General features: G+C 43.2%; 2 protein-coding genes across 4 annotated transcripts in view; one reads left to right on the top strand and one right to left on the bottom strand.

Annotated features, from left to right (window-relative positions):
* atg7 (ATG7 autophagy related 7 homolog) overlaps nucleotides 1-13,526 on the top strand; it is a 54,008-nt gene extending 40,482 nt beyond the window's left edge. Inside the window, exon 19 of the mRNA XM_079266251.1 lies at nucleotides 12,329-13,526. Within this exon, the coding sequence (XP_079122377.1) occupies nucleotides 12,329-12,361 (33 nt within the window). The 3' untranslated portion in view covers nucleotides 12,362-13,526. The remainder of the gene's footprint in view (nucleotides 1-12,328) is intronic.
* Nucleotides 13,527-13,700: 174 nt separating this feature from the next.
* Nucleotides 13,701-25,784, bottom strand: part of vgll4b (vestigial-like family member 4b) — a 35,855-nt gene continuing 23,771 nt past the window's right edge. For all 3 annotated transcript variants that reach the window (XM_079266257.1, XM_079266256.1, XM_079266255.1), the window contains 3 exons: nucleotides 19,325-19,604; nucleotides 18,856-18,973; nucleotides 13,701-18,172 (listed from right to left, as the gene is read on the bottom strand). In XM_079266257.1, coding sequence (XP_079122383.1) covers nucleotides 17,916-18,172; nucleotides 18,856-18,973; nucleotides 19,325-19,604 — 655 coding nt within the window. In that variant the 3' untranslated portion in view covers nucleotides 13,701-17,915. The remainder of the gene's footprint in view (nucleotides 18,173-18,855; nucleotides 18,974-19,324; nucleotides 19,605-25,784) is intronic.

Genomic DNA, 25,784 nt, shown 5'->3' with positions numbered 1-25,784 from the left:
TGCTCTCGCTGTCTCTCTTGCTGTGTGCCAGTGTGTTTCTCTCTCACCTTCACTCCGAGGCACTCGGAAGTGTGAGACACAGAGACTCTGGCCTCTGTTGTTTCCCTGACTTTGTAAGCGATTTGACCTTTTTACCTTTTTCTCTCCACTTTAAACCGCCTCTCCGCCAGTGAAACCGCCACGCTGCATATTCCCGCCACATTGTGCAGGAATGTCTGAGGGGAATTCAGGAATGTAGTTGGGAATGCAGCGTGCTACAGCAGCAGTGTTACGTTGGGCCGCATGAGGTCATTTTCTCTGCTTTGTGTGTGTGTGTGTGTGTGTGTGTGTTATCATTTAAGTGTGTTACTGGAAGACATAATGGGGTTTAACACTTAATCCTTGGTGATCTTTTTACAGGAACATGACACACTGCGTTCACAGACCAAGATGAAGTCTGGATATTTATTTAACCAATTACATTTCTTGCAAAGTTTTCCTGTAATTTATGCAAGAACCATAATAGATCAGATATGGAAGGCCACTGAATAATTAGGGACTTTTAATAAGACTTGGTGCACAACCCACAAAAACAAAATGACAGTTTTATCATGACCCAAAACGTTATGAATCTCTAATTTCTTAAGATGGCTGAATGTCTTACCATGTCAATCGTATTTTAACAGCCTGGTGCAGATATTGGCTTAAGATAAGTGTCAGTTTTAATGTGCTAACGGCAGCATTAAAACCTTCACACGCACATGGATGCCTATTGGATACAAATTCACAGTATATCCTCTTCTTTAGTTACTAATAGACTACTGCACAGCCTCCGTGCACTTCAGAAGATGTACAGAAGAATCTACATACAACTAATAACCAGAGATCCATCTCACACATGATGTAATATTTTAAGAGCTCAGTAGAGATGACAGCACCGGGGCGCATGGAGGATGCCAAAGACATTATATGAATGAGTAAATCTGCTGAGCCTGGAGGCCCAACACAGCTAATGTTTGCTCTGCTGTTCTGTGGAGCCACATACAGAAACTCTTGACGAGCCTCATGTGTACCTCGATAGCATGCAGCACTTCAATCCTGGTGACATGTGCTGCTTCAGCTGGACAGGGTGTTGTGTGATGGGTTGTATCTGCGGCAGCTCACTCGTGCTGCCTTCTAATAACTTGACAGTTATTCTCGGTAATAAGCAGAACACCATCGTATAAATGTGCTGAATGTGTTGCGCTGTAGCCGACAAGTATAGTCAAACGACATTAAGAGACTACGGCCATGCTAGCAACACTTTGAGGCCGTACTTAAGCTCAGCTCAGCTGTGCTTTGAGCTAACATCAGCACGCTAACAGTGATCATGCTAGCGTGTTCGATTTTTAGAAGGTATTTTTAGAAGCCTGTGTGCCATCTTAGTTTAGCTTGTTAGCATCCTCAGATATGCTAACTCGCATAATACAGCTAACTTAGCATAATAAAACTAGCAAAATACAGCTGAGACCGAATGTTACTGCAGGTATTTGGTCACAAAGCTGGTATCAGAGAAACAGAACTAATTAAAAGTGCTCACTTTAGAAGGGTGGTGACTCAGTGGAGGACACAAAAGTGGAAAGATTGGTTGCCACATGAAGGGGCTCCTGAAACTCAATCTCCCGCTTTTTCATCTACCTTATTTTCATGGTTTGAATCGAGTCCAAAGTTTTTTCGTTTTTTCTTTCTACCCTTTCCCCGGTAAAGCCTCAGGTGCCAGATAAACCAGATAAAGGCTGTTCCCTCAGTCGTCACTCAGGTGATTGTAGAACTTATCACGTCTTTTGTACGTCAAAGTGATGCCGTTCACTGAATACTCCTCCATACCGAAAAACTGAATCCTCAGAGGGGCTACACCCAAACTACATTATGTGAACTGAATCCACAGTGTGTGTGTGTGTGTGTGTTGTGTGTGTGTGTGTGAGATTCATGTGGATTGTCAGTGTGTATGTGGTGTACCGATGAGGATGAGTGGTTGTAATTGCAGCATTATTTGGTCAACACACATACCTGCTACTGTTTTTCTTGTTTAGGTATAATTTCCAGTTCCGTGTGTTTCCTACGTAGTGCCCGTGATGAGTGGATTGTAGTTAGACAGGGCAGAGGGAAAGAACGAAGAAGAGACGAGAGGAAAAACAAAGGAGGCTGTGGAGGAAAAGATAGATGTAGAAAGAAACCAATTTTTTCTCTTGACTTGTATGGTCATGTAAAGGGAGATGAGATCTGAGGTGTAAAAGGGTTTTGCAACCACCAAACTGCTCTGAGCACAGAACATTTCTAAACTAGCGTATCCACCTCCGATAATGACTTCCGAACAACTTCATCTCTCTTTGATTGTAGCTTTGTTGAAGCTTCTTCCCTCTTCTGGGTGTGAAACCTGCCCTCAGGGGGCTTCTGAGGAGGGATGAAAGGGGACGGGCACCCCCCCCCCCCCCCCCCCCCCCCCATGAACATTAATCATTAAATGCACCCCCCTGGGTAACAGATGTAAGATAATTTATTGGAGGAAACAAGAATTTCCATAGCTTGAAACCACTTGTGAAGTTGCCCAGTGCTGATGTTCAAACATGCTGATATTCATCAGGTGTAACTCCTAGACTAGAGAGAACAAGTTCAAACAGTTTGGGCTTTTGAAGGTTCAGATGTTGGTTTTCTAAGATCCCTCATTCTTTAATTATGATTTGCATGCATTATTTCTTGTGTCTCTTGAGACACATTTATTAATACTGCATATGGAGAAGAAGAGCTATCTGCCAAAACTTCAATTTGTGATATTAAGAATCAACGGTTTCTGGACTTGCTCCAAACACAGTGACTCCGTGTTGGTTTTAATTCACTGCAGCGCTGATTAAAGCTATTTTCAGACACGGTGCTCATAATGTACCGTAAATGTGACGGACCATTTTGATTTAGAAGTCACAAAGGCAGTGTCACTACTTCAGACCTGGTAAGATCTGCATTGAATGCTACCACATAATAACTGGTAGCAGGTGAGATCAAATGTTTGTGTTGTTTTCTTCATCTGAGGAATTATTATGATGGAAAAAATTGCCAAATTTGAAGTTGTTGAGGAGATTCTTGTCATGTCAGCGGTTTGTTAGTTATGTTTTACCTTTGCAGTGCTGCTCAAAAGACACAGTACAACACTACCTCCTTGCAGTATATTCTCTATTTCATTCATGTCAACTGAATGGATAAATGAATGAATGTCCAGCAACAACACACAAACAGCATAAAACAAATGTGAATTTAATGTCTTGTCAACTAAACATCTGTTCATTCTGTGCTTGTCACTGTCTGACTTTATAAAATAAGCAGTAAAATTCTCCAAAGGATGACGTTGAAGAGAACATGTATCGGGACATTCACTGTAAAAAGACAAACGAGTTTCTCCAGGGCTAACGTAGTTATTAATTAAGGAGTAAAAACTCTCTTCTTTAATGTTTATGTAATTTTTGCACACCTTCTAAATGACAAAAAGCCCTCACTTTAACAAACAGAAGGAGGCATCAAGGTCACGTTTCCATGTCTGAAAAGATGCCGCATCTGTCCCGTGAGCAGTGGGGTCACGATCCACGAAGTCTCCTCAGCCTTGTAAAAACCCACATGAACTACAAATCACAAGAAGGAAACAGAAACGTAGTTGAAATGGATTTCTTCTTTGTCTTCTTCTCAACCAGCAGCACAAACAGTCACTGCTGTATCCAGCAGCCATAAACCACGGCGCTCTGTGTGGTCCACTAATTGCACATCAGATGGAGCCAGTCTCCGTGATGAAAGCTTAACTCTGCTCTTTGTGCTTTGGTGTCAGTCGTAATATGTAAAGCAGATGTGTGTTTAATATCAAAGCCCATCCGTGGTTGTGTAGCGCTGCCTGGTTGAGCGGCTTTAGAGGCTGGATACCCGCTGGGGCCACCCGCACTTAGGAAGTATTCCTGTGAGTGGGCTCAGTATCTCGTACCCTGAGGAAAACAAACAATCCTTGAAAAAAGGTAATGTCATCGAAATCACCTGAGACGTTGCTTCGAGATAAACGGTGACGTCGGAGTGCAAACGTATTGTAGTTGTGGCGTTACTTTTTGAGAAGCTTTGAGAAGTATGTGTTGTGGGGGGGGAACAATAATCAGCGACTGCAGAGAGTTGGCTCACTTCACGGCCTTCAAGCTTCCAGCTAAAAGCTCCTCTATCTGATCAGATCACAGCCTTGTTTTTAACTAGCTAGCCTGGATTATAGTTGTCATATCAGCCGGAGCCCAACTGATTACAAACACATTCACACAATGATTACATGCAGCTTACTGTAGGACTTTAATGAGACATCCAGCAATCCTCTTTTTCAACCTGCAGTGACTCAAGGTCCTGAGGCGATAAGGCTGCTTCAAAGTTAAAGATGTTTGTCGTTGATTGTGCGGCTGCCAATCCCTTTGAGATGCTGTCATGGTGTGTGTGTGTTTGTTTGTTTACGTGTGTGTGTGTGTGTGGTGTGGGGGTCAGCCAGTTGCAATATCAAGCTAGAGTTGCAACAAACAATGACTTTCATTGTTTTTGAATTTGTCGATTATTGTTTTTAGTTATTGCAGAATTGAAAAATCACAAATTCACAGATCTTCAAGATGCGAGTCTTCTTAAAAACAAATCATCGTTTATGTCGATTCAAAAGTATAGTGTGTCACCAAAACGTCATAAAAAGTAATTGTATAGTATGTCGTAAAAAAAATGCTGTCTAATAAGTATTTGTATTGTATTTCATAAAAGAAAACGTCGTATAAGAAGTCATTACAGAGAATGTCATAAGAATTGTCGTACAACAAGTCACAGTCCATCATCTCGCCTCAACAGAACTCTGCTGCTGCATTGCAACAACAAAGATTGATAAAACCTGATAAACATCCTAACTACTCAGCTGTGCTTGAGGGAGTGTAGTAAAGTAGTTGGCTTCAGTTTGCTATTCACGTTACATAAGGTCTCTTCACCCCCCCCCCTCCCCTCCTTCCCTTTCATTTTGCACAAAAGACTCCTCAAAACAGACACAGACACACAGGCAATCAGTGCGGCGTTGGCAGCCGTCCAGCGAGGGGCTCCAGTGTCGCTCCGTTTCAAAGAGCTCTTTCTTGCCGTCCTTTTTGATGCTCGCTCACCAGCAGCAGTGGAGCAGAAATGCCGAACGTCCAGTTTTGATATGAATTTGTCCCTCATTCTCCACACTGCAACCCTGCAACTCTTTGTCCAAAACCGGCCTGCTGAAGTTACAATGGCACGAAAACAACGCTGAGTTTGAGCCCGCACGCAGTAGATCGTTCAGGTTAACGTGCTGCAGAACAGGTTACCCAACTTTTTGACTTTCGAGTTCCCTCGTAGGGGAAAGTACTGGCACAATGACCATGAGCACCCTTACTGGTTTTTTGTGTGCCGCTACCTCCCTGGTGAACCCAGAGTGACATACATGTAAGCTTCTGACTACAACCACAACGCAAAAACGTCCTTGTTAAAATAGAATCCAAATAACTAAAGGATGGATGAACTGTTGACGGCATCTTCCAGTACTTATTTTAAACAAACGTAACGCTTTAGAAGTGTCAGAAGGTGTGTGTGTGTATTTTTACTTTGGAAAGGACCACGCTAGGTGTTGCACCTGCTTCCAGTCTTTATGCTAAGCTAGGCTAATCAACTCCTGGCTTTAGCTCTGTAGGTACAAATAAGAGTGGTGTCGACTCGCTCATTCCCCTTTTGGAAAGAAAGTGAATGAGCGTATTTCCCAAAACTATTCCTGTAACCACACGTTGAACATTATAGTTTCAACTTCGACGGAAAGTGACTGTATTTAATTATTTCAAAAACAGCTATTCGCAGCTTTCTTCTTTGTTGCTAATGAATTTACGCATAGAGATTTCACGTGGGATGTACTGCAGTAAGATAAAAAAGAACAAATCACATGTTCAGAGTACTGACATCTTGTTTTCCTCCAATTCAAGGAGCGAGTTCGGCCCCGACACATCAGTGATGAGTGGTTTTTGTAGCCTTTTCTGAGAAAGATGTGTTGCCTTAATGCATCATCCCAGAGCACTATGTCTCTTCACAACTCATAATAGCTCCATCTCTGTTGTTATACGGCTGACATTCAGTGAGCTTTTGTAACTGTTTGTATTGAGTTGATGTATTACATTGATTCACATGAACCTGTCTGGATCCACAGTATACATAACTGAGAGCTCTTGATGTGTGTTGTTGACGATGTGTTCTGTACTCTGAATAGATTTCATTGAAATTTACTGTGGGGCCTCAGCCTGCAGCATGTGCTGTGTAGACTACATGTACTGAACCATCCCGACCCCTCAGGTCGTCTGGGACCGGTCTACTTTCTGTTCCCAGAGTCAGAACTAAACATGGAGAAGCAGCGTTCAGTTTTTATGCTCCACATATCTGGAACAAAGTCCCAGAAAGCTGCAGGTCTGCTGAGACCCTTAGCTCCTTTAAATCAAGATTGAAGACCTTTCTGTTTGCTGCTGCCTTTAATTGAACCACGTTCAATTAATATATTAATCAATTTCCTGCATTTCTGCATTTTACTACTGCATTTTATTTCCTACACTGTTTTTTAATTGTTTTTAAATCTCCTTTTCTTTTGCCTTGTGTTTTGATGCTTTTAATGGTTTTATGTGAAGCACTTTGAATTACCTTGTTGTTGAAATGTGCTATACAAATAAACTTGCCTTGCCTTACTGTGTAGACTACATGTGTGTGTAGACTACATGTGCTGTGTAGACTACATGTGTGTGTGTAGACTACATGTGTGTGTAGACTACATGTACTGTGTAGACTACATGTGTGTGTGTAGACTACATGTGTGTGTAGACTACATGTGCTGTGTAGACTACATGTGTGTGTGTAGACTACGTGTGTGTAGACTACATGTACTGTGTAGACTACATGTGTGTGTGTAGACTACATGTGTGTGTAGACTACATGTGCTGTGTAGACTACATGTACTGTGTAGACTACATGTGTGTGTAGACTACATGTGCTGTGTAGACTACATGTGTGTGTAGACTACATGTGCTGTGTAGACTACATGTGTGTGTAGACTACATGTACTGTGTAGACTACATGTGTGTGTAGACTACATGTGCTGTGTAGACTACATGTACTGTGTAGACTACATGTACTGTGTAGACTACATGTGTGTGTAGACTACATGTGCTGTGTAGACTACATGTGTGTAGACTACATGTACTGTGTAGACTACATGTGTGTGTAGACTACATGTACTGTGTAGACTACATGTGTGTGTAGACTACATGTACTGTGTAGACTACATGTGCTGTGTAGACTACATGTGTGTGTAGACTACATGTGCTGTGTAGACTACATGCACTGTGTAGACTACATGTGTGTGTAGACTACATGTGCTGTGTAGACTACATGTGTGTGTAGACTACATGTGTGTGTAGACTACATGTGCTGTGTAGACTACATGTACTGTGTAGACTACACGTGTGTGTAGACTACATGTACTGTGTAGACTACATGTGCTGTGTAGACTACATGTACTGTGTAGACTACATGTGCTGTGTAGACTACATGTGTGTGTAGACTACATGTGTGTGTAGACTACATGTGCTGTGTAGACTACATGTACTGTGTAGACTGTGTGTAGACTACATGTGTGTGTGTGTGTAGACTACATGTGTGTGTAGACTACATGTGCTGTGTAGACTACATGTACTGTGTAGACTACATGTGTGTGTAGACTACATGTGCTGTGTAGACTACATGTACTGTGTAGACTACATGTGTGTGTAGACTACATGTACTGTGTAGACTACATGTGCTGTGTAGACTACATGTACTGTGTAGACTACATGTACTGTGTAGACTACATGTGTGTGTAGACTACATGTGTGTGTAGACTACATGTGTGTGTAGACTACATGTGCTGTGTAGACTACATGTACTGTGTAGACTACATGTGTGTGTAGACTACATGTGTGTGTAGACTACATGTGCTGTGTAGACTACATGTACTGTGTAGACTACATGTGTGTGTAGACTACATGTGTGTTTAGACTACATGTGCTGTGTAGACTACATGTACTGTGTAGACTGTGTGTAGACTACATGTGTGTGTAGACTACATGTGTGTGTAGACTACATGTGTGTGTGTAGACTACATGTGTGTAGACTACATGTGTGTGTGTGTGTGTGTGTAGACTACATGTGTGTGTAGACTACATGTGTGTGTAGACTACATGTGTGTGTAGACTACATGTACTGTGTAGACTACATGTGCTGTGTAGACTACATGCACTGTGTAGACTACATGCGCTGTGTAGACTACATGTGTGTGTAGACTACATGTGTGTGTAGACTACATGTGCTGTGTAGACTACATGTACTGTGTAGACTGTGTGTAGACTACATGTGCTGTGTAGACTACATGTACTATGTAGACTGTGTGTAGACTACATGTGTGTGTGTGTGTGTGTGTGTGTGTGTAGACTACATGTGTGTGTAGACTACATGTGTGTGTAGACTACATGTGCTGTGTAGACTACATGCACTGTGTAGACTACATGTGTGTGTAGACTACATGTACTGTGTAGACTACATGTGTGTGTGTAGACTACATGTGTGTGTAGACTACATGTGCTGTGTAGACTACATGTGTGTGTAGACTACGTGTGTGTAGACTACATGTACTGTGTAGACTACATGTGTGTGTGTAGACTACATGTGTGTGTAGACTACATGTGCTGTGTAGACTACATGTACTGTGTAGACTACATGTGTGTGTAGACTACATGTGCTGTGTAGACTACATGTGTGTGTAGACTACATGTGTGTGTAGACTACATGTGTGTGTAGACTACATGTACTGTGTAGACTACATGTGCTGTGTAGACTACATGTGTGTGTAGACTACATGTACTGTGTAGACTACATGTACTGTGTAGACTACATGTGTGTGTAGACTACATGTGCTGTGTAGACTACATGTACTGTGTAGACTACATGTACTGTGTAGACTACATGTGTGTGTAGACTACATGTGCTGTGTAGACTACATGTGTGTAGACTACATGTACTGTGTAGACTACATGTGTGTGTAGACTACATGTACTGTGTAGACTACATGTGTGTGTAGACTACATGTACTGTGTAGACTACATGTGCTGTGTAGACTACATGTGTGTGTAGACTACATGTGCTGTGTAGACTACATGCACTGTGTAGACTACATGTGTGTGTAGACTACATGCGCTGTGTAGACTACATGTGTGTGTACACTACATGTGTGTGTAGACTACATGTGCTGTGTAGACTACATGTACTGTGTAGACTACATGTGTGTGTAGACTACATGTACTGTGTAGACTACATGTGCTGTGTAGACTACATGTACTGTGTAGACTACATGTGCTGTGTAGACTACATGTGTGTGTAGACTACATGTGTGTGTAGACTACATGTGTGTGTAGACTACATGTGCTGTGTAGACTACATGTACTGTGTAGACTGTGTGTAGACTACATGTGTGTGTGTGTGTAGACTACATGTGTGTGTAGACTACATGTGCTGTGTAGACTACATGTACTGTGTAGACTACATGTGTGTGTAGACTACATGTGCTGTGTAGACTACATGTACTGTGTAGACTACATGTGTGTGTAGACTACATGTACTGTGTAGACTACATGTGCTGTGTAGACTACATGTACTGTGTAGACTACATGTGCTGTGTAGACTACATGTGTGTGTAGACTACATGTGTGTGTAGACTACATGTGTGTGTAGACTACATGTGCTGTGTAGACTACATGTGTGTGTAGACTACATGTGTGTGTAGACTACATGTGCTGTGTAGACTACATGTACTGTGTAGACTACATGTGTGTTTAGACTACATGTGCTGTGTAGACTACATGTACTGTGTAGACTGTGTGTAGACTACATGTGTGTGTAGACTACATGTGTGTGTAGACTACATGTGTGTGTGTAGACTACATGTGTGTGTGTAGACTACATGTGTGTGTAGACTACGTGTGTGTGTGTGTGTGTAGACTACATGTGTGTGTAGACTACATGTACTGTGTAGACTACATGTGCTGTGTAGACTACATGCACTGTGTAGACTACATGTGCTGTGTAGACTACATGTGTGTGTAGACTACATGTGTGTGTAGACTACATGTGCTGTGTAGACTACATGTACTGTGTAGACTGTGTGTAGACTACATGTGCTGTGTAGACTACATGTACTATGTAGACTGTGTGTAGACTACATGTGTGTGTGTGTGTGTGTGTGTGTGTGTGTGTAGACTACATGTGTGTGTAGACTACATGTGTGTGTAGACTACATGTGCTGTGTAGACTACATGCACTGTGTAGACTACATGTGTGTGTAGACTACATGTGTGTGTAGACTACATGTGTGTGTAGCCTCTGTTCTCTCGCCTCTCTTCACAAACAGGTCAGCGAAATCAGTCAGAAAAACAAGTCTGTTATTTACTATTGACTATTTATCATTTTCTAGTAAGTCTCCGGGAACAAAATGTCATTAAGTGCTCATGTTGGAGAATTCCCCTAAAGAATGGGAACCTATGTAAATATATGTGTGAAATCATCACTTTGGTGTAGAGCTGAAACAATTAGTGCTGTGGACTAATAAATCAATAAGCAGAAATGAATCACCAACTATTTTGATAATTTTCTAATCGTTTAGTTGAATTTTCCAGCAAAAATACCAACGAGGTTCCCAAATATGAAAGTTTGCTGTTTATTAGAATAACTTCTGGTTCTGGACTGTTGATCAGACGAAACAAGACAATTGAAGTCATGACTTTGTGCTCTGGAAAATTGGGATGGACATTTTACTGACCAAATGATTACTCAATTAATCAAGCAAATAACCAGCATATTAATTGATGATGAAAATAATCGTCGGTGGCAGTTACTTTGGGATATTTGTTTAGATGTTTTGTGACTTTTTTTCTCATGATGTCAGATGTCCCCTGTAAAGGTCTGTCAAAGAGAAAATGACCCCGTTTATAAAGGTTCTGTCAGATATGGGTTCTGTTAAAGCTCCCAATAATACACTTATTATTATATTATATTACGTTATAATACACTGGGTCTGCATATGTGTACACAGTAGTCCCTGCTGCTGCTCACTGCACAAAAAGAAAGGGAAGGGGCAGCACATTCGAAGGAATGCAGCATGCATGTGTCAAACTGTGTGTGTGTGTGTACACACACACTCAGAGCCGTGTGTGTGTGTACATTCCAGACAGTGTTAGAGGTATGTGAATTACGTCTCACAGTGAGAGAATGTGAGGAATCTGCTGCCATGAGAAGGCCGCTGTTGTTTACTGACGCAGCAGTGAAAAGGAGGCTGTGTGCGTGCGTGCCTGCGTGCTGCTGTTCCTGGTAAGCAGCTTCTTAGTAGTGAGTGTGAGTAATTATTGTCAACGCTGTTCTACAATTGGATGAAAACATTGGTGCCTATTACAGTAGAAGTGTATCAAACGAGTGCAGTCACTCTGTGGTTCACACCCTTTGACCTGAATCAGTGGCTGTTGCTCTGCATTGGATTGGATTACAGTGTACCGGGGGTTTACTGTATAGTTCTGGTCACTCAATGTATGTTTACATGCATCCTTCATGCATCAGTACACTGCATATATGAGACCTGGACATTAAGCATGACTTTAAGTTCATTCTTGACCTTAAAGTAGTAGTTTGACAAAATAATCTTGAAGGTACCCTGCAGATTGTTTGAGAGCCACTAGCGCTATGGACCTGTGTTTTTTCCGAGCCCATTCGGTTTGTATTGCGCAGGAACACGGGACATAACTGCAGTTTCATGCTATTCCACTGATGGACAGTTTGTGGCGGTAATGTGCAAAAAGCAGTGCTGCAAAGTCAGCGAAGAAGACGGCATGCTAGAAGAAACGAGGCACGTTTTAACGCATTTCAAAAGTTGGCTTTGCAGATGCTTTATGGGGAAGGAAATACTCTCGACACATCGAGAGTATCGAGCTCAAGGACACATTCATGTGTTGTGGTGAGAAACACTGAACGTAAACGTGACGTTGATTTGGTTACATTCACACAGGGCACCTTTTAAGGTCCACTTGCTCACATTCTCAATGGAGAAAACTCCACCGAAGGCTGTAACACGCAGCTAAACGCCCCAGAAAGCAATAGCAACTGGACCTTGAGTTAGGACTGTTTTGTCGAACATTGTTCGGGAGACAAAATAATGACTTCCGTGTTAATTGTTTCTTTTTCTGTTGCTTCTTTTTCTCATTAGATTTGGGATTTGAGCGATGATGAGAGCATCTGAAGGACTGGAAGGAAGACACCCTCGAGCCTCTGAAGGACTGAACACTCCAACCCTTCTGTTTCTGTTTTGGTTTGTTTTCTTTAGGGAGTCACACGTTAGTATCAGGAGTTCAGGGCTTTGCAGGCGACAGCAGACACACACACACACACACACACACACGTACAACTCAAGGAATCAAAAACAACCACATTACAAAGACGTCTTCAGAAAAGTCTTCAGAACAGACCAGTAATAACAATAATAATAATATAGTAATAACAACAAATAGCGAAAGAATCGTATTTCTTTTACTGCCCAAATATTCAGTTTTTCACAGTAAAGTTAGAAACAAGTACAGTTGATTGTTGATTTTCCACATTGTGCGTATGAAGCTGTTGTATTTAATGTACCTCTTCCCATCGCCTCATGATGTGTAAACAAAACAGTGATTTTTTGGCTTGAAAGGCCTCACTGAATGGTCACAGGTTCAACCCCCCCCCCCCACAGTCTCTCCACCAACACATGTAATGGGTTTGCTGAGTCCTTTGGCGAGACTTTGACTGACTTAGATCTGCCCGCTCATTCAGTGTGCTGCAGATAAATTAGGAAATGACAAAAACGCGGCGGACAACTCGGCAAATCCATCCATCTCCCGTTGTGTTTACTGGCGACTGTGATGCGTTCAGTACAGTTGATGCTAAAAGCAGCTTTGTTGATTTGAAAGTATGAAACCGGCACACAGATGTTACTGTGGCTTCTGATATGGAAACGATTGACTGTTACTGTAAACAAGCCTTGAGCCTGAAACTGCACGGTTTAATCTAAAAAGAGCCTTATGGAGAAACTGAAGGTCTTCATGGTTTGTTTGTGTCGGAGCATGTACTTGTTTGTTTAATTCATGTTGCTTTTCTTACTCTGTGCTGTTTGTCTGAACTAATGTACAATAGTGTCGGTGTAATGAAATGTTTCAACAGCTGCTTGGATATTTATGGAAGACGATGAATGTGGTGTGAAAAAAAGCGATCTGAGATTAGTGAATGGATTAGAGATTGAAGTTAAAATATTTGACTCGTGGGATCGAGATTAAAGAGACTGACTTTCATAATTCTGGCTATTCTCAGATGTTTTGGTCACGCTTTTACTCTTCTGTAAGTATTTAACCAAAGACTGGAATAAAATGTCTCTTTGTTAATTCTTTTTACATGTGTGAGCTTTATATTGCTTTGAATACAGTGGCTTATGTGGATTTCAGGATCCATCCTTTCACACACTTAATGTCTCTGCATCTTCCCAAAACCCATTTCTAGCATCTCTGTCTTAACCAGAACACAGTAACAGAGGCCACGCAGTCACAGTGGTTTAAAAGCACTTTATTGTTCATCAAGGCTACTTTACGTACAAAAAAGGTGGCCTGCCAAAACCTTTTTAGTAGGAGGAGACAGAGCCACAAATTGACTGTTTTGATACAATTTTCTTTAACAGTTCAGAGTATTACTACCACTAAGTACATGCTACTTCCACTTCAAAAATGGACCTGGATAATGAGACAGAGTAAAGACCAACTCCTCTTAGATTCATCTGCACACGTTTCATGTTTACTTTATTACAGCTGCAAAAATGGCCTCCACAGATGGGAACAGCTGCATCAGATACAAGGGCGACGACACAAAGCTCGTTTTGCTGCTTTGATCTCAGTCTCACGGAGAGGAAGCAGAGGAACGTGAGCACGGAAATATTCCGTCAGGTTTTTATCCGTTCAGCTTTGGTGCTCTGTGTTTATGGACCGATGGTTCTACTTGTAGTTCAGTTCTCATCTGTAGACCAAGAACAGTCATCAAAAGACCTTCAAACCCAATCTTGGGACGTTTACCTGCCTGCTAGCCCACGACTAATGCTGGTTTTTATTCTAATTTTAACAGTTGAGTGGAAATGATCTGGGAAAGGCCGGCAGGACTCACTGGGCTAGTGGCGAAATGATTATGTTCCACGAATGCAAACCTTTGCTACTTGCTCCAGAGGTCTGTGAAAGGACAACCTCCTTTGTTCAGATGTCTCACAAGCGACACAAAGACGAGTTAAATGACTGCGGAACACTGGGGACCAATGGAAGTAGCGATTGTCACCAACACACCAGTGACTTACTGTGGTTTCATACGTGTACTGTGTTCCTGCACTTGAACCTTTACTCTGACAAGACAAACTCTATAAACAAAAAAGATCAACTTTTTTTTTTCACAAAAAAGAAAATGCAATGATTACAATATAAGGACAGGGGAAAAACAACAATTAAATAGCTACATATCATTAACAAATTAATTGTTCCTCAAAAAAATACCTACGATTTTTTTTTCTCTGTACATTCGTTACGCACAGCGTAATGATGGTCTTATAGTTACTTATTATAAAAAAGTATTTTTTTTTTCATTTGATGTGATCTCCCTATAGGGTGTAGGGAGTGTTTGCCGAAGCAGAAAGAGAGCCGCCTACCTACAGGGTGGTAGTGAAATGATAATGAGAAAGAAGAAGAATAACTAAATCCTCTGGACACTGAGCTCTATTTCCCCAGTTTGTTTATTTTTTGCTTATTACATCAAACTGAATCTGGGGGGGGGGGCAGGCACTGCCAATAGACGTTCAGCTCAGTCTCCCAACTTAGGTCTAGTTTACAGAAGCTCAGCTCCTGAGGCTCTGCTCCCCCGAACCTGCCTGCTGAGAATCACTATTCAAACCACTCTGAACCTTTCACAGAAAGCACATTCAAACTGAGAGTACTTGTTTGTTCTGGGAATTAATTCACTGGCAGTTGTGTTTTGATTGAAAAAAAACTGTGTGTGTATCTGAAAATTCAAGAACTTGCACAGTTCTGGATCCGTCACGCGTGTGTTCAGATGAGGATGGAATGTGTGGACGTTGTAGAACACGGACTGCGTTCCATTTAAAGGACTCTGGTTCAGGTCATTTGTATCAGGTGCGAGTACGTCCATCACAAACTAAACATGAACCTTTCAGACTCAGCTCAGACGTTAAGTGATTCTGTACTGTAGATACAGAATGACTCACATCACTGTTCTACGCTCCCAATGTCCTTTCAAATGTAAGTGTTCACAGCATAACTGTTTGTTTTTTCCCCCCTTAATCATATGGTATGAATTTATGGCCAGTTTGCTTGATGCAAAGAAAAGCAAAAGGGACACCTTGTAATTCCGGAAAAGACACAAAACCCTGTTAGCAGGGACCTCTGGGACAATCAGCCCCGACTGGTGATTAGTGCCATCTGTTGGTACTGCGATACGGAGTGTGTGAGAGGCCTGTACAAAGTTCCCTGTAGGAGGAATGTATGCCGCCGTGGCGCAGGCTCTTTAACATGTTCTCAGACTGCAGCAGTCAAGCTTAACCGCAGCAACAATACAATGTTGTTCACAAAAGAAAGCATTGAAGTACAAAAAAAAGAGACAGGACACCAAACGTCAACTGATGAAGGTTGAGAGAGCTGTGACATCACATGAATTTGGATAACCCCTAATTATCAGCATCAACAAGATGTTTGAGAGCCGCCATCACCAGCGCTTACCATGAACAACACCGTGTTTCTCAAAAGCATCATAGCATACTTGTTGGGGGGTGGGGTGGGGGTTAAGAATGTGTGTTACGGCTGGTGCCAAGATGGATATTTTAAGAAGACTCATAAGAATAAAGACCACTTGAGATGAAGGAGAACAAGGCCCCGTCGGCTAATCTCTGCCGTGTTGACGTCCCAGCGCGGTCGTGCTGACGGTTGTAGCATCCTGTACCACCGATGAATCAACATCTTAAGAAAACCGTTAGCGGCTGCGTGTCCCGGAGCCACCCGGACACTGAAGCGACCGCCGCTCTGCTCATCGCTCACCGTGCCGAGATGGTTTGGAGAAACGCAGCTCTCATTGTTAAACAGAGCCTGTCCGGCGGCTGTCCCACTATAGTCTGTTACCATACCGATATTAATGGAAAACAAAAATACAAAATTGTAATAATAATAACAATAATAATAATAATACGGAGTACAACTGACCCAGCAGTGAGTGTATAGTGTCTATGTCTGTTACTGACAACGAAAAAAGTAACAACTAACGTCCAAATGGAAAAGTAGTTAAGATTGAAATGCTGCTTAAAAACATTAATAGATACCAGCTATTAAAAAAAAATAACAACACACACACACAAAACACATGCATCTGTAAAAGCATCAGTTTACCCTTCAGCCATATAGAAATCTACCAAACCACAGTGTGGAGGGGGGGGGGGGGGGGGGGGGGGTGTAAGCCAAACACCTGTGTTCAAAGAGACGCGACAGATCTGAATGATCTTCTCCCCCCCGGTCTAGAAACCAGACCTTTTTTTTTTTCCCAACCACAAAGTGACATGCAGCGTCATCTCTCCTCTCACCGCTGTCAGCAGTTAATCCTGTGAGAGACATCAAAGCACATTGTTCAGCGCTCATCTCTTCTCATAATGGCCGACACCACGGGGGGGGGGGGGCAGATCTGATAACCTGACTGTGCTTGTAAAATCAAATGCAACATTTAAGTAGTTTAGAGCCGACGGTGGCACTTTGTTTGTCGTTGACAGCTGCACTGACCAACGTGCAGTGATGTGATGCACATCTCTAACATCTTGTTTTTACTGGTATGATTTTTTTTTCCATTTTTCCAAAAGAATGCACAGTAATGTGGCTTGTACTTTTCTGGTAGATGTGACATTACAGTTAATGGGATCTAATCGAAGTTCCAACTAAAGCTGGGTCAAACTCAGCTGTATCAGCCCCAGTGTGGGCAGTGCCAGATTGCAATGTTGACATGCCACCCTTTAACCTCTACGACAGCAGTGCAGATCACACCAAGTACACAGTAATAAAACCACCAGCACACGTACACAGGAGCGAGAAGGAAGGAAGGAAGGTGAGAGAAAGAAGGGAGATACAAACAGGGAGATTACAAGATGGTTTTTCGTTGTTTTCTTTCGGAGGTGGGCACCGATAAACATCTGTGTCTGAGGTTTCTTTGGTAGCACAGTCAGGTGGTTTGTGTTTCTCGCTTATCTTTTCTTTCAAATATCGGACATCTCATAATGCAAAAGCAGTACACAAAACTACTGTTAAAGAAACAAACCCCCAAAAAAAATGAAAAAGAAGAAAATGAATAATTAAAATCCCGCCTTTCCTCTCTCTCTTTATGTACATATAACTACAGACCCGGTGCTCAGCTCCAAGCTTGACATGCAGGGATGAGGAATTATTGAGTCTCAAAAGTCGAACCCTCATCGCTCATTACTGATTATTGTCTGGTATTACCAAACCGGAGGACACATGGGGGGGACGGGGGACCATGTTGTTATTGCGTCGTTGATCCTCTGAGGGCACAGAGAGAGAGAGAGAGAGAGACAGAGAGAACAGGCTTCAGGGTTTTACATGTTTTTAGCAGACCAGCATGCAGGCATTCCCTCTGGGATGCTGGTGATAGACCAAAGTGTGTGTTAGAGCCGGGATGATTGGGAGGGGCCGGGGGGAAGAGGGGCGATCCCCTCTTAAACCCTTCTTCCTTCAGGAGACCACAGAAGGGGAGTGGTTGTGATTGACCATGTGACTGTCAGGGGAGGAGTTTGGGCTGCTGCCCGACGACGAGGGACTCCCCTTGTTTTTGATCTGCAGCCAGGTCTCGCCCAGGGCCTTGGCGAAGTGGTCGTCCACCGAGCCGGTGATGGACACGGAGTTGGTGGCGGTGGGCTCGGGCTCCTTGTAGTTCTTCCCAAGACTGCGGCGGAAATGCTCCTCGATCACCGGGTCACAGGCCGTGTTGGCTACAACAGAGAGGAAAGAGAGAGAGAGTTTATATTTCCCATAATAAAGAAACAGAAACATCTCTAAAACACACTTATATAAAGTTCAGCGGGCACTTTATTGCCTAGCATCGGTTCAAACATTGGTAGTGTGCATTTTAGGTCAATGGAAAAATACTAACTCTGACATCTACTTCACTTTTTCATATTAAATCACCGTTTTAAATGTCACTGTTAACCTCAATGAGATCACAGGCATTTCACTGGGATCATAAAAAATGGCCACAGTTGAGTTATCGGCCCACAGAAAACATGACCGACGTGAATAAAGCCGACGTGTGTTTGGCTGAGGCCTCCGGGGACTTTTACAGCACAGAGATAACAGACGAGGTAGTGAAGGAACCACATCGAGGCTTCTGAGACAGAAAACACTAGTTATAGAAGTCAGTCTGAGTTTGGAGAGTATGAGCGGCTGTGTTTTCTCTGGAGGATGATTTGCGCTCACAGAGAAGTTTCCCACAAACTGCACTGCATGGGAAACTCATTTTTCGTGCCCAGTAAAGGTTACTTGGTAACAATTGGCATCAATTATTTCCCATGATTAATTCATCCATCACTGCTCCTTCTACCATAAACAAAAGCAAATGCACTGGAGTATAAGCAGCTACGATGTCATGCGTCTGTCTGTGCATGTGTGCGCTCACTGTTGATTCTCCTGAAGTTGTTCGCGAGGCTTGCGCAGCCGTTGTGGGAGACTGGACAGTGAGACAGGTTGCAGTTGCGGTTGTTGGCCGGGGCGCATGTGATCACTGAAGGGCGATTCTGAAACACAAAGTTGTTATTTAGGAATCACCAAAACAACACAAACAATTGTGTGAAAAGTGAATAAAAAGAGCATAGAACTTAAAAAAAGTGGTGAATATTCATGTTTAGAAAGACTAAAGGGAGATTTAAAGCTTGAGGGAGAGCGAGTGATTTATTGACCACCAGGGTTATAGAACTGTTTTGGCCAACAAACCCAAATGGGACATTAGTACGCTCCACCATCCAAGGAGACTGGCTGTTGAAAGCACATTGTCCCACATCACGACCAAACAAGTTGAGGTTTTACCCAACAATTTGCAAAAGCTGTACTCGGTGCTAGAACCGGATGATACAGGAAGTGCAGGTTACCTGCTGGCGCTCCACGGCGCTGACTGTGTGCGGCACTGAGGCCATCGCTGCTGTGCTGCTGCTGCGTGCAGATTCCACCATGCTGTTCTTGGTGCGCGCCAGTGGCTGGTCCATGCCCGCTAAACTGGCGAGGTGGTGATGGTGGTGGTGGTGGTGGTGGGCGTGGCTGTACAGGTGGTTGCCGTGAACCCCCAGAGTGCTGGGCACCACCACGCGCTCGATGGGGCTCCGGCTCCGGTCCTTAGACATGGGAGAGCTGCGGTAGTCTCCATTAGGCTTCCTGGGGAACAGAGGGGGGAGAGGCAAAGATTGGGTCGTGTGTTTATTTTTAGGGGTGGAGTCCAATCGTGATACACCTTCTCTGGATTCAGTAACAAGACAGATTTTAAGCAAGAAAAGAAAACTTTGCCAAACAGATGACATATTTGCTATCTCAATGTTTAGCGCATTGATCTCTACTTCATGGATTACACGGCACCTGATCCAAAGTTATAGAAAGCTGTCGTGTCGTGATAGAAAAAGGATGAGCGGTAGAGAGATGAATTCAGATAAAGAGAGAGAGATGAGGGAGAAAAGACAAACAAAGAGCAATTGTAAATGGGGCTCTGTGTCAAACACTGCAGGAGCAGCAGAAGCTATTAATACCAACCTCAACACACACACACACACACACACACACACACACACACACACACACACACACACACACACACACACACACACACACACACACACACACACACACACACACACACACACACACACACACACACACACACACACAGACCGACGAAGGAACACTTTCCTAACTTCATCCAGCATGGATGGACTCCAAACGTAACCCTGCACAGAGGGGCACAAAGCTCTCAGAGACAAACATGATCTCTGCCAGCTGCACTCAGTGCTGTCTGAGGAAAACATGGACCGGACTATGCAGCAGTTATCTCTAAACTGCATCTCAACACTTGACTTAATCTGCTGAAGTAGACAAGTAGACATCCATCTTTGTGTGTTTGTTTGCTCTTCTGTTCCACAACACAGCGTCCGTACTCACGGCCGCTGACTGAGGACTAACGGTGAAAGCAGGTAGGCTGGCCACACACTTTCCACATGAAAGAGAATCAGTTCTCACCACAGCGAGATCCCTCGGTTCTCTGAAAACCGTGAGCTCATATTTTAATCGTCGAAAAAACAGCGATAAGGATAAGAGGCTGAAGTAACGACAGTTTGACACGACACAGGTTTTGGCCTCTTTTTTGATACAGTGTGTAGTGAAGTAGCGGGTGCTTGATACTGCGCACACTTGCTTGCGGTTTAACAGGTAGCAATTATTTTTGCACAGTGCGTCAAATGTGGTCTGTGTTCTGTGTGTGTGTGTGTGTGTTCAACTGTATATTACAGCCTTAGTGCAGCTCCAGTCTCCTCCTACAATTTGAGGCCCAGTTACAGGGAGCAGGATTTACTCTCCTCTTGCTATCTCTTCTTTTCTCTCCAACCCCACAGCCCAAATGAACGCTGCCTGCCTTCCTCCTTCCTACGCTGAAATATATACACTATTAGACACAGAAGCCTCAATTGGGGGGGGGGGGGGGGGGGGAAACAAAAGTATGACATTTACTATAAATGAGCTGCACTTAAACATGAGATTCTCTCTTTCTCCTTTATTCTCCACCAGACACAGGGGAGGGAGGCATTTCTGCAGAAGAAAGTCTTGAATGAGAATACAAAACAGACCCGAGTGCAAAAAGTCAAAGCGGGCCTTTAAGGTTTTGTTTGGATGCAAAACAACAAGTTCAGGCAAACAGTTGTAAATCCATGTGACCAGGCAACCTGACTGCTGGGTCAAGCATCTGGAGCCCACAGCAGCATCCTCCACAAACAAATAGTCTCTGCAGAATACAGAACACAGAGCGGGAGAGAGGAAGAGCTGAGGAGAGCTGCATGTGAATGGGCCGGACCTCTCCTATAAGAAAGAGTGAGGTCAGTAGTTTCCTTCGTTTGTGCCGAGCGCTTACATTAGCAGAACCCCCCCCCCCCTCTCTCTCTTTTCTTTCTTTCTCTCACAATCGGCAGCAAACTTCCTGAGGGTTAAAGAAGGAGACTTGGCAGCATTTTTATAAACCCTGGACGACAAGCTCTTGTGTTTCCCCACAGTGGCATCAGTTTTCTGTTATTTATCAAATAGTCAAAGAGTAACTGCATTGTGGAGTTAATCACATAACATCAGGTCATAATAATGAATGTATTGAATAAGATTCCCCAAACCAGAGTCCTCCTGTATAACTTGGTTGTCTTCAGATGTAAACAATCAGCAGCAGATTAGCTAAGAGGCAATAGTAATAAAGCACTCCCCCCTCTCGTACAGCTGGGTCTCGAGTTGGGTTATGGAAGTTGTCCCAAACTTTAATCATTGCCAAAGAGCAGGCATGCCCACATCCTCACACAAGAGGGGCCTCTGCAGGAGCCAGTGAACGGGATCAACAAATCCGACCAATGAATGTCTCGCTGTCGAGTCCACCGCCGCCCCCGCCTACGCCTTCCACTCGCCTGATTGCCCACCAAAAACCCGGGGACCGCATTTCATGCCAGGGATCAGGCATTCAAAACATACCCCTGTGTCTTTGTCCCTCTTACTCACCTCTCAATTATCACTGGGGGTCGCAGCTGGGGAGAGAGGGGTGAGGGCTACACATGAGACACAGGTATGGGGTGGTAAGAGGGGCGGGAGCTGAAGAGAGAGGGTTGCCAGGTCTGGGGCTAGAGGACAGGATGAGAGCTAGAAGAGTGGGAAGAGATGGAGAGAGGGACTTGGAAAAGGACTCTGTGCCTACTAGAGCTATGTGGGAAATCACTCAATTATAAAATTAAAAATAAATTTAAAAAAAACAAGTGAGCTCGTAGAGAGTAGATATCCATGTGATTCTACTTCACTAGAGCCTGTGTTTGGTGTAGCCTGGTCATTAGTTGTAGTCAGTCACTGTTGTAGTCAGTCACTGTTTCATTTAGAAACCCAGAGAGTCCAGACCTCAACACATAAATGACACAGTCATACATCCTGAAGCAGTCAGATCCGTCTTTAAGTCCAGCCTGTAAAGGAACCAGTCACATGACGCTCTGTCTTCGAGGTAACCTCAAGTTAAAGATCAGGACTGTGATCACGTGTTTGAATGACTTACAATCGGAATACTTGTCATTTGTTCTCACAGCTTTGCATAAGCCAACTTGCCTAATTGCCAAAGTGGAAAATGAAATTAAAACAAATATAAACATAAGAATTTGAAGGCTTTAAAAATATGGTTTTGTATTTCAGGTTTAGCTCTATAGCAGACTGCCAATTTAGTGAGTTAGCTATATTCTACATTGAGGCAAACATACAGGAGCTATAAAGGTTCTACGACTTTTCTCACAATTGTGTTCTAAAACCTCACAATAAATCTTTGGTTGGGCAGAGGTTCATATCGGACTCCTTTAAGAAATAAATAAAGAGCAAGAACAGAGAGAGAGAGAGAAAGAGAGACACACAGGAAACATCTGGGAAGAATCAGGGCGTAAAGAGGAGACGACGACCAAAAAGAAAAAAAGCAGAGGAGGATGAAGGCTCAACCACAGGTTACAACCAGGCCCAAGCTCTGCAAGGTCTGTACAAACCCACAAAATGGATACACACACACACACACACACACACACACAGGGCGTACCCAGGCTATGTATATAAAGTATACAAACATCTCTACTCTGCTTAGTCCATGCTTTAGTTAGTAGCAGGACTATGCCGAGGTTAGCAATGATATCTGTATCCTTTAAAATAGAAATGTCAAACCCCAAAGGAAACACACCGAAGGTGTATTACACTTAATACATAAACCGTTGCATCAATCCCAAACATCTCGTTACACAGCCGCTTTAAATCTTTCAGACTTCCACTAATGCATGAATACTGATAGGAATCAAGCACATATTTGACAGTTAACGGCCTGCAGAGAAAGAGAACTGAAGAACATCCTTTGTTATCAAAGCTGGGACAGTTCGGATATGGGAACAACCACAACAAGGTGGCAAAGAAAACAACATGAGAACACATGTGACGTGCACACACAGAAGAAGAAAAACACCACATCCTCCTTTTCGCTAATGCACACACATGTAAAACAAGGGGGTAATAATGACTTCACCTGGCTTGGTCTCACACGCACACGCACACGCACACGCACACACACACACACAGTAACTCCACCTCTCTGATTTTTCCCCTACTTGGCCTAACTTCCATGAGAACAACTTGCTGATGAAGTTCCCAGTAGAAAGCAGCTGCAGTGTCTGTGTGCTACAGTACTTACTGCAGCAAACTGACTTGAAATTGAATCAAGCTTTTATCGTGATTCACCATTGAAAAGCCAAAGCAGCATGTATATACATCCAGTTTACCTTCAGTAGCTAGCATAGAAGTGCTTATGCGAGTTATTATGTGCTGACATACCCAAGTATCACTATTACACGTGCCCCAGGCACAACGTTTAACCATTCCCAAAACCAAGCAGCCGATGCTACACTATAATCCGACAGTCAACGTTCAAGGGGCGGGACTTAGAGAAGGGTCCGTTAGTATGCGTCATTGGTAAGTTAAACTAAATAATTCACAATACATTCTTAATTTTTTGATATAGTTCCCTGAGTAAATCAACAAGCCCAGTGCCCACTGAGTCGCATGTAACCGGGCTGCTGCGAATACACTTCCCTGCAGTTCTATTCCCCAATTACAAAGCCTTAACCTTGCTCTGTGACTGGCTCTTATTCTTAAGGAGGAATGAAACAGCTGAGCATGAGGACTTTTATACTGGCGGGTCTACAACTGCGGAGCGGCGGGTAGGCGAGCAGGCAGCAGCAAGCTTCTAGCCCGCAGGCTCCAGTGGACAGGATAAGGCTTCTTTGTTCCAGACTCCTCCTACTCCTCCTCAGAGAACACACACACACACACACACACACACACACGCACACACACACACACGCGTTTGGACAGTTCACAGGACGACACATGTGCATACCTGCACAAACGCATGCAGAGTCAGCACAAACAGGGAGATCACATCCACATATCAGCCTGCCAGTAGACTTATCTGCAGAATTTACCATGCCATAAACCTTTCTGTAAGGCAATAGTGACTTCACTGTTAAAACACTAAGACGGCTGAGAGAAATACACTCACAACCACATCCTTAAATACACAGGCTGTTGACAAAAGAGAAAATCCGCTCATTTATCGCGCCTGTCAATACTGCCCCACATGAAAAAGAAAGATCGAGTCGGTTCAGAATGTTGTTTCCTCTCACCACAGCCTGTACCGCCCCCTGACTTCAGCCTGTTGTGATTGGCCAACAACAGAAACCCGAGCTTCCTCCTTCATAGCCCCACCTCAAGTCTAAGGTGTCAGGTTTCTGTCTGCGTGTTTACTCACCCAAAATATGACACAAAATAAAGCCAACTTACAAGCAGCTCGACAACAACACACATTATATAGCAACCGAAGCACTCAGTGCACAGGAAAACTGCTGCTGAAGCATAACAGAGAAAATGTTTTTTTTTGTTTTTTGTTCAAGAGGAGGAATGAACACAAAAGCCCCTAAACATGCAGGAATAGGCAACACTGAGAAGAGCAATCAGTGCAGACTAAAAAACAAGCTACACTCCACTTTGGTGTAATCACTGTTTTTTTGGACAAACACAATACCGGTAGTTCAAGCTGACTTACTGCAGGTTTCACTGAGCAGCTAATCTTTACCAGGGAAAGACTGCCCTCAGAGAAACCTCAAATCAAATGACAACAATAAATGTACCTCGAGGATGGCCCGAAGGGAAATGGGTTTCAAAGACGTAGATCTTGATGAAGGCACTGGATTTAACTTCAAGTTGCTGCACGTCAACTAGCAATTGACTTTTCTTGGGTAGAGATTAACCTGCAGGCCCCAGAGTCAAATAACTCCACGGTCATAATTAAGGTGAAGATTAAACAAGTGGATTGAGGCTTATTATGTGTTACTTCTAGGAAATGATCATGGTACAATAAGCAGTACGAAAAGTCTTAAACCGAAGCGTAACTCCACCGAGTGGTTGCATTTAGAAGCTGTGTGGAGGAGTTCCGACACTAACCGAAAGCTGATATGACAATAAGTCCCATTGTACTACGGCAGAGCAACTTACATAATAAAATCCAACTCGTGGACACACGAGTCGGAGCTTTATTGCTTATCAATGTAAGCAGACGTTAACCGCACTGTGCATAAAAAACAAATATGTCACAGAGAGTGACAAACAATGGAGACAACGGAATAAAACACCAAGTGGTCAGGACGATTCACTGCCTGGTTGAAGAGAACAATGTTAATTCTCCCACCACTGACACATTCACAACAGAAAAACAAGATGACTCGGCACAAATGTCAAGACGCACAAGCTAATCCTTTG

This window comes from Melanostigma gelatinosum (genome assembly GCF_949748355.1).
Source record: "Melanostigma gelatinosum genome assembly, chromosome: 3".
Classification (NCBI taxonomy): Eukaryota; Metazoa; Chordata; class Actinopteri; order Perciformes; family Zoarcidae; genus Melanostigma; species Melanostigma gelatinosum.
Note: the sequence above shows the minus strand (reverse complement) of the source record. Positions and strands in the feature narration are given on the sequence as shown.